Consider the following 15,132-nt stretch of genomic DNA (forward strand, 5'->3'; position numbering starts at 1 on the left):
TATATATGTATGTATAATTTTTGGATTGAAATTAATTATGAATAAGACATGGAAAAATAAATTGTACTTTCACAAATGATCAATAATTGATGGTGACACACTATCTCGGAAATTCTGGATCCGCCACTGACAGTAATGATTCTCTGTTTCTCTTAAGCAATTGTGCCATACATTGCGTTTGTGCTATATGTTCCTTTCCATAGTCTAGAACTAGACCAGCACAATTATGCATTCCTCAAGGTAACGGATATGAAGTGTTTTAAGCCTTGGGCAATCAAATATGCGCAATATATTTACAGGTAGATCTCTAATGTCGATCAAATGCACACAGTGAGAGAATTCTAATTTTCCAAGTCTACAACTAATGTACACCATTCAAATATCACCCAATAAAATAATAAACCTACCAAAAAAAATTAAAAGTTACACTAAAATTTAAAAGTCAAGGTTGTTGAAGAGCTCAATAAAGGAAGAAGGAAAAGGAGAAACAATAGGAGCATTAGACAAAAACAGAACTGAAGGACTTGGCATGAAGCTCATATTACTCATAAATGGACTCATCAACAATTCATTCACTCCAAACCATGCTTGATTCTCCGCCACGAACAAATAAAAGTGTCCTTAATTCGTTGAAAGTCTTTAGTGTCTCAAATGTTGCTTGATCAATGTGATTAGACACTACTGAGACATGCCAAAACTTAGATCCAACCACGGATGCATCTTCACCTTCTAACATGGCACGAAGATCCTTATTCTGGAGTGTTTGGATCCCATTTAGAAGATTTGTAACCTTATCATAATTAACTTTGTACTTATTTTTTCCGGTCAAAATATCAATCCTTGCTAGTAAGATGTACTGTCCCTCTAACAGAGCATCAAATCTTAAGTTTCCAGCATCTTCCATGTGTATATCTCCTAAAAACCCCACAGCCATCCATAACTGGACTAATGTCTCTCTCTCGAATTCATAGTCATCGGGGAAGAGGCAGCAGTGAAGCTTTGTCAGCTCTCGTCCAGGGCTAACAATAGTTTTCATCCTCATTATTGCTTTAAAAAACCAATGCTAGAGTGCGCCAATGATTATGATTAATCAGCAGTCCTAGGAACATAAATCGACGCAATAGATAGTCATTATTTGTCCAAGTTTATAACATAATTTAGCTTATTACCATAATGAAGTGAACAGAAAAGATATCACCATTTGGAAAAACATAGTACCTGTTGTTCTATTCATTTGTGATTTCACAACAAAATATGGATCACTCTGATGCAAGTGCGAGGCTGTTGAAGCATTAGGCTCCTGGTTAACATTGCAGATATGTCAAAGGCAAGCATATGCAAAAAATGTAAGCACTTTCTTATCTATACATTTTATGATATTAGGGTGGCTATTAGTGGCTAATGTGCACGCCATACTTAGTCATGTCACAAGAGCTCTTTCAGTTTGGTATGTTACAACTATAATTGTTGGGGAAAATTATGTAAACAAATATTTTAGCAGTATAATTGTTAGAACACACCCTAACATTAAGGATAACAAATAAGTAAATAAACATTTTAGAGAATATAATTGTCCAGTTAATATTGGTAAAAGTTTATTTCAAAGTATGAATGACAGTCGTTCCAAAAAAAAAAATTGTTATTGATTTGTTCACAAAAATCTTATCATTTCCACCTTATGATAATAAACTTAATTCACCATACAATTAAAACATTTGGTCCCTTACATTTCTTGTAAACTACAGTATTGTCCACTCCTTCTACCACTGTTCTCTCTCTTCTTACCACTCCCACCACTATTCTCTCTCCTGAATCTCCTCCCTCACACCATCGCCACATAATTTTCATCTCCTCCCTTCCATTTTCACTAAATGGTGCTTTAAATTTTATTATCATTATTCCTTAATTTGTGATCTAATCAGCATATGTGGTCTATTACCAATAATAATTAGTTCACCAATATAATAATAATAATTGAACTGAGAAATTCTCTCAATAACCATGTCAGCATGAGCAATTGAATTGAGAAAAAAACTAAAAAGGACTTGCCTGACTTGGTGAAAACTTGTAGATTTGTCCATCAACATAAACTTTTAAGACGTTGGGTCTGGAAGCCGACTCCGACAGATGGGGCAAAGAGCGCGAAGGTTTTCTTCTTGTCCCTGTGTAATTCAAGAAAATTAGGCCCTTATTTCTATTTTTTTAAGAGTGCTCTTTAGCTTTTTTTACCCTTACCACCATAAAAAAAAACATAAAATTGTTTTTTCTACTATCACAAACCTAAACTTGTAAAATAAGCCGGGTTGGGCTTTTCCTAGCCAGTCCAATAAATTTAACAAAAAAATCATTAAAAATGTATGTCCAAGCCAGCTAGAAAAATTGAAAGGCTAAAAAATTATTCTCAAAGCCCACCCAAATTCGATTTGGGCCCTCAGGCTATGCTGAGTTTTGATCACCTCAACCTCCAAATATCACAATCATCTAATCATAACAAACAACTGCTTGAATAAATAAAAGAAAACATTAGTTTTATTATTCCCAAATTTTCGTCATTTACTATAAATAATCCCATCTTTGGAAGGCGCTTTCTTTTAACATGCCAAATGATCGATGACCTGTTTAAAGTGATTTTTTATAAATGTCATGTGTCTTAATGAAATTGATCAAAAAAATCAATAAAAAACTAACACCCACCCCCTGAGTCCACTGGCCGACCACCTCCCCTTACCCTACGTTGGTTCCTAGACCCCAACCAATATCCACCATGCCCCAACGCATGGGGGAGGGGTTTTCTTGTTGGTTGCGTGGAGAATGGAAAGGGGGATGGTGGTTTAGATGGAAGGGGAAAAGGCGACGTGTTAGAATCCGCCTCTTTCTCTATGTATCCCCCTTCCCTTTTCCTTATATTTTCCTTATGTAATGTCTTCTAAGTCTTTCGTTTTGCTTTATAGGCTCTAGGGAAAATTATTGTGTTACAATAGTTTCAGCGTTCACTAGTATTTCTCTATGTAATCAATATAAAGCTCTTTATGGGGCGAATGGTTGAATGAATGAAAGCTCCTATCCGGGTTGCCTTTGCTTTAAGACTTGTGTGTTGATTTAAGCCTTTATAGATATTGTGCTTGTCTTGTTTTAAAGCATCCCCTCCAAACCAAGAGAACCTCAAAAGACGCCTTCCTTATCGTCGGTCCCGCTTGTGCCCGCTTCGAAATATCGACCGTCACAAGCCCCGACTCCGCACTCGTTGTTGACGAGTGCCTCGTTGAGATACCTTTGGTCCGTGTTGCTGTGTGCCCACGAACCCCCTTCGTTCTAGGCTTGCGTCCTTGTCGTCCATAGACAAGTGCGCGCCGCACGATCCAGTGTCAAAACTCTCGGACCGTGACAGTTGGTATCAGAGCCAAGTTGCTCGAGATATGGTGAACGAAGATATGCCAGGATATACGTTGGAAGAAAGACTTGCTTGGCTTGAAGGCAAGTCAGAACAATAGGTTATGCTTGAAGAAAGGATGCCCAAGCTCGAAGATATTGTGATAAAGCAAGCCGAGCAAATGGAGAGGCTCGCGTCGACGGTGGATGGGTTGACGGAGCAACTTAACTTTGTACAAGGCTTAGCTGATGATGCACAAGATAAATGTGCCACCTTGATGCATGCCCAAAGAGGGCTCGGGGGTAGTGGAGGTACTAAAATAAAACCTCCTAAACCTCGGACCTTTAATGGCACGAGATATTCGAAGGAGGTTGATAACTTCATCTTCGATATGGAGCAATATTTCCGTATATGTCAGTTGGAGGATGAACTGAAGGTTGATACTGCCACGATGTACTTAGTGGACGATGTTAAGCTTTGGTAGCGCACTAAGTATGCCGATATTCAAGCTAAGAGAACGTCGGTAGACACTTGGGAGGATCTAAAGAAAGAGCTGATGACTCAATTTTACCCTGAGAATACTGAATTTGTTGCTCGCACCAAGCTTGCAACACTGCAACACAAGACCTCCATTCGAGAGTATGTGAAGGAATATTTGGCGTGCATGTTAAAGATTCATGACATGTCAGAGAAGGATCGCCTATTCAACTTTGTGCGGGGTCTGAAAGATTGGGCTCAAAGGGAGATATGGCCCCAGAAAATTGATACCTTATCGGGTGCTATAGCTGCAGCTGAAAGGTTAATGGATTACTCGTCAGAAAAGGCGCCTATTCAGAAGAAGGGAAATAGTGGGTCAACATCAAGCACTCCAAGGAGCACCAGTGGTAATTCTCAGGTTAGCTCGAACAGTGTGGGGAATAGGTTCAGGAATGGGGGAGACGACTTGCGGAAGAACGTCTTCACCGCGTCTACAAACAGAGGTGGGTCCTCGGGCTCATCATCATCATGGAACAAACCCCTCACCTGTATACTTTGTCGAGGGCCGCACAAATGGTTCGAGTGCCAGTACAAGTCAGAAATAGACAACCTCCAGAAGAAACTCTCCTCAATGTCCTCTGACCCTCATAAAGGGGATGACAAAGAGGAGGACGTGGGAAGTGAAGAAGAACCCTCAAAGTTGGGGGCAGTGTATTGCATGTACATTATGGGAAAAGAGACGTCGGAAGATAAGGGTCGGGCTACCAGCCTGATGTATGTAGATGTCTGGATAAACGAGAAGAAGGCTCAAGCGATGGTTGATACAGAAGCCACTCATAATTTCGTCACGAAGCGTGAGGAAAATAGGTTAGGGCTGAGAGTCGTGCATAGTGGTGGTCGCATGAAGGCTGTGAACTCTGAAGCACAACCGACTTGCGGCGTGGCAAAGAATGTGAGAACTAGGATTGGGGAATGGAGTGGGAGCCTAGACTTCACAGTGGAAACAATGGATGATTTTGAGCTGGTCCTTGGGATGGATTTCCTACACACTAGCAAGCCTGTCCCGCTGCCCCACCTAGGGTCCTTACTTGTGACAAGCCACCAACCGTGCCTCCTATGGACACACGCCCAAGCTGAAAAGGGACAAGAATTGAAAGACCCCCTTCTCTCGGAGATGCAACTCAAGAAGGGGATGAGGAGAAACAAGCCCACGTTTCTCGCCACTCTCTCAATGAAGGACGAGGAGGTCGAAGGCGATATCCCGGAAGTTATAGCAGAGTTGCTCGGGGAATATGCAGACATACTTCCTAAGGAGCTCCCAAAATATCTTCCTCCTCGAAAGGCCATAGATCACAGCATTGAATTGGTGCTAGGTGCTAGACCACCTGCACGAAGCCCCTATCGGATGGCCCCTCCGGAACTTGCAGAGTTACGCAACCAATTGGACGGGTTGTTGGAAGCTGGGTTTATCCGACCTTCCAGAGCTCCCTATGGAGCACCGGTCCTTTTCCAGAAGAAGCAAGATGGGAGTTTGAGACTGTGTATCGACTATAGAGCCTTAAACAAGCTAACAATGAGGAATCACTATCCGATACCGTTGGTAGCAGACTTGTTCAATCAGCTAGGAGACGCTGTGTACTTCACGAAGTTTGATCTAAGGTCTGGCTACCATCAAGTCCGAATTGCTCAGGGGGATGAACCAAAGACAATTTGCGTCACCAGATACGGCGCGTTCGAGTGGTTGGTCATGTCGTTTGGGCTGACAAATGCGCTCGCCACATTCTGTACCTTGATGAATCAAGTCTTCCACGACTACCCTGATAAGTTTGTGGTTGTTTACTTAGGCGACATCGTAATCTTCAGCAACACCTTGGAAGATCACTTAGAACACCTGAGGAAGGTGTTTGAGAAATTGAGACAACATCACCTGTTCGTGAAGCGGGAAAAATGTGCTTTTGCGAAGGAAGAAGTAAGCTTCCTTGGACATTTTGTGGGAGGAGGCGGCATAAAGATGGATCCTAAGAAAATCCAAGCTATTAGTGATTGGCAAGCTCCGAAGATCGTCTCAGAATGAAGGTCGTTTTTGGGGTTGGCTAATTACTATCGCCGCTTCATTCAAGGATATTCAGAGATAGCAAGTCCCCTCACGGACAGTTGAAGAAAGACAACAAATGGAATTGGTTGGAAAAACAACAAGGGGCTTTCCTCAAGCTCAAAGAAGCAGTAATGAAGGAACCGGTTTTAGCCCTCCCTAACATCAACAAGCCGTTTGAAGTTGAGACGGAAGCGTCCGACTATGCATTGGGCGGGGTCTTACTCCAAGAAGGCCACCCAGTTGCTTATGAGAGCCGGAAGTTTAGTGGAGCCGAGAGAAGGTATGCTGCCCAAGAAAAAGAGCCGTTATCCATTGTTCACTGCTTGAAGGGGTGGAGACACTACTTTTGTTGGGAGCGAAGTTTATTGTTCGCACCGACAACACTGCGGCTAGCTACTTCCTCACCCAACCAAAGTTAACGGGGAAGCAAGCTCGTTGGCAGGAGGTCCTAGCAGATTTTGATGTAGAGTTCACGTACAAGATTTGAGCCAGTAACAGGGTTGCTGATGCCTTGAGCCGTCATGCCGATCTGGCCCCCATACAGGGACTATCCCCCATGTCAGCCAGCAATGTCACCACCTCAATCAAAGAGCGAGTCAAACAACACCTCTCAGAAGACCCCATGACGAACACTATTAAAGGGCTGAAAGAAGAAGGAAAGATAAGACGCTTCTGGATAGAAGACGGGCTCATTTTCACAAAGGGTAACAAGCTATTCATACCAAAGGCGGGAGGCCTGCGGAAGATGCTCTTGAAGGAATGTCATGATACCCTATGGGCCGGACACCCAGGTTGGCAGAGGACTTTAAGCTTACTCTCTTTGGGGTATTATTGGCCGGGAATGAAAGAAAATGTCATGAGTTACACTCGGACCTGCTTGGTTTGTCAACAGGACAAGGTAGACCGTCGGAAACCTGGAGGCCTCCTAGATCCTCTTCCCGTGCCGACGCGTCCGTGGGAAAGCATATCAATGGACTTCATCAGTGGTCTCCCCAAAGTGGACCAGTACTCCGCAGTGATGGTGGTTAATGACAAATTTTCCAAATATGCCACCTTTATTCCCATGCAGAAGGCTTGTGGTGCGGAGGATACGGCGGCATTGTTCTTTGAACATGTCGTGAAGTATTAGGGGTTGCCCCAAAGCATAGTCAGCGACCGAGATATAAGATTCACGAGCATATTCTGGACAGAGTTGTTCCAGCTGCTAGGGTCAGACTTAAACATGTCTTCAAGCCACCACCCTCAATCTGATGGCCAAACAGAGAGATTCAACGGTCTCTTAGAGGAATACTTGAGACATTTCGTTAGCGCCAACCAGAAGGATTGGGTGAAGCTCTTTGATGTTGCTCAACTTTGCTTCAATTCCCAAAAGAGTACCGCATCCAACAGAAGTCCGTTTGAATTGGTGATGGGCCAACAACCTCTCCTGCCTCACACCATAGCAATATCCAAAGATGGGAGGAGTCGCGAAGCACGAGAGTTTAAGCGAGAATGGCAGCAAAACATGGAAGCTGCTCGCGCATACTTGGAGCGGGCTTCGAAGAAAATGAAGAAGTGGGCCGACCAGAATAGAAGACCGGTGGAGTTTGATGTAGGGGATATGGTGATGGTGAAGGTCCTCCCAAAACAGCTCAAGTTCCTTAGAGGAAGAGATCGCAGGCTGATCAGGAAATTTGAAGGCCCCATCCGCATCACCAAACGGATTTAGAAGAGTGCGTACAAGGTTGAGCCGCCTACGTGGATGAAGATACACCCTGTCTTCCACGTTAGCCGTCTCAAACCCTATCATCCATATACAGATGACAGCAACCGCAACACCAGCAACCGTGCTAACATCAGAACCAGAACAAGAGCCACACCTGCAACGGAAGAGTGAAACTATTATTTCTTTTCCTTTAAGTGTAGGTTTTATTCTGTAAGTCGACGAAGTCGTCGACGGTTTAAGTGGGGGAGGATGTTAGAATCCGCCTCTTTCTCTATGTATCCCCCTTCCCTTTTCCTTATGTAATGTCTTCTAAGTCTTTCTTTTTGCTTTATAGGCTCTAGGGGGAAAATTATTGTGTTACTGTAGTTTCAGCGTTCACTAGTATTTCTCTATGTAATCAATATAAAGTTCTTTATGGGGCGAATGGTTGAATGAATGAAAGCTCCTATCCGGGTTGCCTTTGCTTTAAGACTTGTGTGATGATTTAAGCCTTTATAGATATTGTGATTGTCTTGTTTTAAAGCATCCCCTCCAAACCAAGAGAACCTCAAAAGACGCCTTCCTTATCGTCAGTCCCGCTTGTGCCCGCTTCGAAGTATCGGCCGTCACAAGCCCCGACTCCGCACTCGTTGTTGACAAGTGCCTCGTTGAGATACCTTTGGTTTGTGTTGCTGTGTGCCCACGAACCCCCTTCGCTCTAGGCTTGCGTCCTTGTCGTCCATAAACAAGTGCGCGCCGCACGATCAAGTGTCAAAACTCTCGAACCATGACACGACGCCACAAGCCATATAACCATAAATTTAATAAGTATAGACAAAGAAAATGGAACTTGAATAATGTACCGCCACAAGCATAACCATATATTTTCTACAATTCTTGTAAGATGCATCACTTTCTAAATAAGGAAATTTCAATTTAGATGCATCATTTTTTAAATAAGGAAGTTTCAATTTATTAGATGCATCATTTTCTTTTGTAATTAATTAATTCTCTCTATCCTTCTCTTATCACATGGACCCTATTAACCTATTTTCTCTCTACATCTCTCTACTCCAAAAATTGTCTAAGAATCCGCAAAAAACAAAATGATGCACTAAAAAAACGGAGGAAGTAAAAGATGTTTATTTACCTTTTGATTCTGAACTAGGTTGAGACGAGGATTTGTTTGTTTTAGCACGGCCATTAGAAAATTAGGCCCTTATTTCTATTTTTTTAAGAGTGCTCTTTAGCTTTTTTTACTCTTACCACCATAAAAAAACATAAAATTGTTTTTTTACTATCAAAAAGTTCTAAAACTTTTATTTTACAAAAAAAAAAAAAAAAAATTGTTTTTTTACCACCTATCGTAAAAAAACCGGTAAATATAACAAAATATTTTAACTTTTTCGATTTTCGTGCCAAAACTTGCACTTTAGGGGGTTTGTGGGGCGTTTTAGTTCTTTGGGACCAATTTAAGGTCAAAATTGGCAACAAATAATCATCAATTGCTAGCAACTAAAAAATACCTCGATTTGCGTGAAACACGTAGAACAAGGCATTTTCAATCATTTTTCAACAATTCTGAACTCAAATTGGATTCAAAGGGCCAAAATGCCCCTCTAAACCTATAATAAACATATTTTTGCGCACGAAAATCGAAGAATTTTTTTAAAAACCGTTAGATTTAACGGTTGTCTTGACTGTTGGTGGTAAGAAAATAGTTTTTAGAATTGTTTTTGGTGGTAAATTAAAAGGCCTAGAAGCTTTGATGGTAAAAAAACAATATTTTTTTTGAGGTAAAAGCCAAAAAATCCTATAATAATATTATATTTTTATTATAGTTACAATTTTGAGAAAGTCCTAATACATCACTGTTAGACACAAGCAAACTGCATAATAGCCTTTTATACTACTGGAAGTCCTAATAGTACTACTGAGTTGTTTTTTTAAGTACTACTAAGAGTATCTTTTATACTACTGGAAACATATATAATACTACTGAGAATGTTTAGTAGTACTATATTGTCTCTTAATAGTACTCTCAAAATGTCATTATTTACAAAATTGCTACTGTAATGTATATGTTTGTGTCTAATAGTGATGTATTAGCACTTCCTCTACAATTTTAAACATTAGTCAAAATGTAATTACAGTAAATTGATGGAGAGAGTCCTTCCATGTAATCATGATCGTCTATAACAAACAACAACGGCAATAGATGAATAAAAAGAAAAAAAATTCAAAAATAATATACGACCTTTGGATGATCTTAGTGGTGATCAAAGTGTGAGGCAGGCAGGTTCGGGCAAAGTCAATTCAAGGCAAGAAAAATTGGCCCACATGCTCGGGCTAGGTCGGGCCAAATTTTAGGCCAAAAATTGCTTGCCTAAACTCGTAAAATAAGCCGAATTGGGCTTTTTCGAGCCAGTCCAAAAAATTTAACAAAAAAATCATTAAAAATGTATTATGTACAAGCTAGCGAGAAAAATTGAAAATTTTCAAGCTAAAAAATTATTCTCAAAGCCCACCCAAATTTGATTTGGGCCCTGAGTTTGATCACCTCAGCCTTCAAATATCACAATCATCTAATCATAACAAACAACTGCTTGAATAAATAAAAGAAAACACTAGTTTTATTATTTCCAACTTTGAAAGGCGTTTTCTTTTAACATGTCAAATGATTGATGACCTGTAGAAAGTGATTTTTTTTTAAAAAATGTCATGTGTCTTAATGGAATTGATCAAAAAAATCAATAAAAAAACTAACACCAACCCCCTAAGTCCACTGGCTGACCTCCTCCCTTACCCTACGTTGGTGCCTAGACCCCAACCAATATCCACCATACCCCAGTGCATGGGAGGGGTTTTCTTGGTGGTTGCGTGGGGAATGGAAAGGGGGATGGTGGTTTAGATGGAAGGGGAAAAGGCGATGCCACAAGCCTATAACCATAAATTTAATAAGTTTAGACAAAGAAAATGGAACTTGAATAATGTACCGCCACAAGCGTATAACCATATATTTCCTACAATTCTTTTTAGATGCATCACTTTCTAAATAAGGAAATTTCAATTTAGATGCATCACTTTTTAAATAAGGAAGTTTCAATTTATTAAATGCATCACTTTCTTTTGTAATTAATTAATTCTCTCTATCCTTCTCTTATCACATGGGCCCTTTTTCTCTCTACATCTCTCTATTCCAAAAATTGTCTAAGAATCCGCAAAAACCAAAATAATGCACTAAAAAAACGGAGGAAGTAAAAGATGTTTATTTACCTTTTGATTCTGAACTAGATTGAGACGAGGATTTGTTTGTTTTAGGACGACCACTATAAATGCTTTTCCACTCGAAGAAAGATGGAATAGCACTAACATTCTTCTGTTGAAAAAGAGTCGCATACTTAGTTTATTGCCAAATTAAACTAAAGTAATACTTCTTTTGTCCAATAATAATTGACATAGTCAAATATAACACATATATATGAGACTAATGAGAAATTTCTTAAAATGATGAGAAGGAACAAATGTGTATATATTTTATATTAAATGTGTATTTTTTAAAACTAGATGTGCAAAATTGTGTTTAAAATTGTTAAATTTACCAATTTTCTGGAAAAACGAAGATTATGCATATTTGCTCAAAACTTATGCACATCAAATTTGAGTCAAATTTTTGATTGCATATTCAGTTAAAAAGTATGCACATAGGGTCAAATGAGAAGTTTATTAAAATGGGAGGGATGAGAAGGATTTATTGTTCGTAAGTTTCTCATTTGACCCAAATTATATATATATATATATATATATATATATATATATATATATATATATATATATATATATATATGTTAAACGTGCATATTTTTTTAACAAAATGTGCAAAAAAATTTGACCGGAACTTAACGATGTGCATATATTATGTACATAGATTTTTATTTTGAAAAAAGTAGCAGGTCAAAAATCAAATTTGCACATTTTGAAAATAAAAAGAAAAATATATGCACATTCAGTTCAAAATAAATGCACATTTCATCCCTTTTATTAAAAGAAACTTCTTATTATACTTCATTTATATAATAATTTGTGGTACTCCGTAATTGAATTTGAATTTTTCAATCATATTCGTGATTTAATTTAATGACAACTATATTTTTTAATTCTAAAATAAAGTATAAATATAATGTGTTATTAGTTGAAGTAATACCTTTGTTTATTTGATACATCAAATTCTTTTGAAAACTAAAAAAATTGATACTAATATGTGAATAATGAAAAAAAAATGTGAATTTTTTGTACCTGAATATTGGAGAACAATATGGTTAAGTTTGGGCAATTTCTGACATCGAGTAAGCTGAGGTTAGGATGTGAGTAGAGTGGAGATCGCAAATTTGGACAATTATAGATGTATAATTCATGAAGTGATCTAAGATGTTCCACTTCCTAACCTCAAATAATGTACCGCCACAAGCCAATAACCATATAATTAATAAGAAGTTTACCTTTCGATTCCGAACTGGATTGGGGTTTGTGTGTTTTAGCACGACCAGTAGAACTGCTTTTCCTGAAGAAAGATGGAATAGCACTAAACACCTCCTGTTGAAAATTCACATGCTCAGTAAGTCAGTATGTTGTCAAGTTAAAGCTAATACTCTTTCCATCTCATAATAATTGGAAAACCAACGTGAAACTTTTTTACCTGAATATTGGAGAGCCATGTGGGTATTCCAGTGAGCTTTGGGCAATTCCTGATATCGAGTAAGTTGAGGTTAGGAAGTGAGTATAGAGCATTATAAGGTAGAGATCGCAAATTTGGACAACTATAGATGTATAGTTCCTGAAGAGATCTAAGGTATTTCACACTCTCTAGCTTTTGTAACTGTGGACAATTTTTAATCATGAAATACTCTAGAACCTGGGCGAATTGAAGCCAGTCAGGCAACCGAACCATTGGAAGACCTACAAGTTCCAATCTTTTGAGATATATGCTTCTCCCATACAATTGTGTTCCATAGTCTATAACTAGACTAGCACAATTATGCAGAACTAATTCCTCAAGGTAACGGATATGAAGTGTTTTAAGGCTTGGGCAATCAAAGATGCGCAATATATTCATATGTAGACCTCTAATGTCGATCAAATGCACACAGTGAGAGACTTCTAATAACACTCCTCGTCGGTGGAAACCTAAAGTCAAAGATGATTGCCGGGATGTTAAGTACAAATTCCTCAAATCGCTTAAGAGTTCTAAACCCACAACATTTTCCAATCGAACACATCCATGAATATCTAATGTCTCCAAGAGCGGAAAAAACTCACAAGAAAAACTTTCGAGAAGAACATTCCCTAACAGACTAAGATATTTCAAGGAAGATAGACGGATAGGTGGAAGCTTCCTAAATTGGCATCCAGATAAGTCTAATACACGAAGCTGTCTTAAATTATCCAATCTTACAATTTGACCTGCAGATCCACCAAAAAACGCATCCCAGTGACTAGAGAACATTAATAATGAAGTAGTGTTTTCACAATTCTGGATCACCTTTTCCAGGTTAAACCGTGAAAACCCGTTCTTGTGGAATGCTACATGCTTAGTTCGTTGTCCAACAGTTACAGAAGAGGAACCATCAGAATTACGTGTACTGAACACAGCTACCTCTTCAGCTGCAAGGCGGCGTGCTGCATCACAGACAAGAGGGTTCATCTCACAGCTGTATACGCTTCTGCTGTTGCCATTACCAAAAACAGACACGGGTTTTTCAAATATCCCTCTGGAAAGCAGCTCTTCAAAATACCGCTTTCCAGTATCTCTCAAGATAGTTGTTTCATCAGGCATTACATATGTTGTTACAATACTTACGGGCATTTTGTCAGGATTTATATATTTTTCTAGTGTATCTCTCAAGAGATCCTGAGCCATCAACATATTGACCTGAGTTTCTCTGACAAATCTATGACCTTTAGGATAAATTGAGCAATACACAACTAATCTGAAAAGATCGGGCGGAAGACGTTTAAGATAGGCCAACTCAAACTCTGTTATTTCAGAACAACTTTTAAACAGTGGCGCCAAGCGTGAGATAAGCAACCTCAGCTCCTCAAACCTCTTCTCTTCTTCTTCTTCTTCTTCTCCATCGTCTTTAACAATTGAAGAACTCTCATCAAAATGAAGATCCAGTAAATCATTTACCCTGCAAACAGGGTGCTCGAGATCATCAGTGGATAAAGATAAATCGTGGGTACGGCTAGGGTCAAGCAGAAGGGGCAGTGAATCTTTCAGTTTTGTAAGACCAATTTCCAGATCTGGTGGGAATTTGTATTTGGAAAGATTAGAGGGTTCCAGTTTATGGAAAAGAGATGCAACAGCATCAGAAAGTCGAGGGTTGTCCATCATCTCACAAACATGACGATGAAATGAAATTGGATTGGCAGAGGTTTATGCTTGTTTTCTTCAAAATATTTTTGGGTTGTTGAACTCTTCAGCAGTATTTTACTCATAAATTCATAATCTATTCATCTCCATTCTTTTTTATTTTTATTTTTTTTATTTTTTGAGGATAATCTATTCATCTCCATTATAATATGGAGTAGATGGAAAGTTATCATTATTAAAGGTGACAACTTGTGACAAAAAAAATAAAAAAATAAAAATAGTTTTCACAATTCCACATGGCCAATGATATGTGAGGTGTCGGGTATAGGTAAATGGAAAACAATAAAAAGAAAATATTTCCACCTTGTTTTATTTTAATAAGCGTTGCAATATAATTGGACTTAGATAAAACTAGTTTAAGTCCCGTACAACGTACTTTTTTGTTTTTTTTTTTTTGGAAAAGATGTCTCCCAGACCTTAGCTTTCATTCATAGGAAGATCATGTTCCAAAATAGGTACAATGCAACTAGGAAAAATCAGAAAACCAAAATCTACTGCTAGTTCCCCATGGCAAACAATGTGCTAGTTCATGGGCAACCTTATTGCCTTCCCCACGAACGAAGCTCCGAGAAAACAACTCTTAAGAGTTACAAACATGATAAATATCATCCAATATAATGTGAAAGTTGTTGCTTCCCTTCTCGTGTGTTGAAATTGCGTTCACAAGCTCCAAACAATCACTTTCCTGTAACCAAAATCCACTGCAACCTTCAAGCCCCATAAAAGAGCCTTAGCTTCAGATGTCCTTGCATCCCATCTATCCTCCACCTGCCATGCTGCAACCAGCATAGCCACCCCCTCCGCATCTCGAATCACAGCCCCAGCTGATGCTGCAACCGGCTCAGCGCACATTCGATGGGCCCTTCGATATTCCTTGGAGCGTATTGTTACTACTTCAGGGCCTGGGATTGGCGATTGGCAGTGGCGGCTTGCCACCTTGCCATTTGCATTTGGAGGACTTGGTGTTTCTTTTGCAGGAGATGTTCGTCATTATGCTTTTCTTGCATCTGGATTACAGTCTGCTGGGTTGCAGACTAAGCTTCTACGTCATGCTGATATTGTTGGTCTTGGTCGAG

General features: G+C 39.2%; 2 protein-coding genes across 2 annotated transcripts; both read right to left on the reverse strand.

The window, feature by feature from the left end:
• Positions 1 to 200: 200 nt before the first annotated feature.
• On the reverse strand, positions 201 to 1,303 carry LOC110711506 (putative disease resistance protein RGA1). The gene is made up of 2 exons (XM_021889911.1): positions 1,219 to 1,303; positions 201 to 1,099 (listed from the first exon to the last, which is right to left on the reverse strand). The coding sequence occupies exon 2, from the start codon at positions 1,040 to 1,042 to the stop codon at positions 569 to 571; it is 474 nt and encodes a 157-aa protein (XP_021745603.1). The 5' UTR covers positions 1,043 to 1,099; positions 1,219 to 1,303; the 3' UTR covers positions 201 to 568.
• A 751-nt stretch (positions 1,304 to 2,054) lies between these two features.
• LOC110711505 (putative disease resistance RPP13-like protein 1) lies at positions 2,055 to 14,454 on the reverse strand. Its single transcript, XM_021889910.1, has 4 exons — positions 12,323 to 14,454; positions 12,126 to 12,219; positions 10,903 to 11,005; positions 2,055 to 2,162 (listed from the first exon to the last, which is right to left on the reverse strand). Exons 1-3 carry the CDS (start codon positions 14,015 to 14,017, stop codon positions 10,995 to 10,997), a joined length of 1,800 nt encoding a protein of 599 aa, XP_021745602.1. The 5' UTR covers positions 14,018 to 14,454; the 3' UTR covers positions 2,055 to 2,162; positions 10,903 to 10,994.
• Between the last annotated feature and the right edge of the window lie 678 nt (positions 14,455 to 15,132).

Source organism: Chenopodium quinoa, unplaced genomic scaffold, assembly GCF_001683475.1.
Source record: "Chenopodium quinoa cultivar QQ74 unplaced genomic scaffold, ASM168347v1, whole genome shotgun sequence".
Lineage (NCBI taxonomy): Eukaryota > Viridiplantae > Streptophyta > Magnoliopsida > Caryophyllales > Amaranthaceae > Chenopodium > Chenopodium quinoa.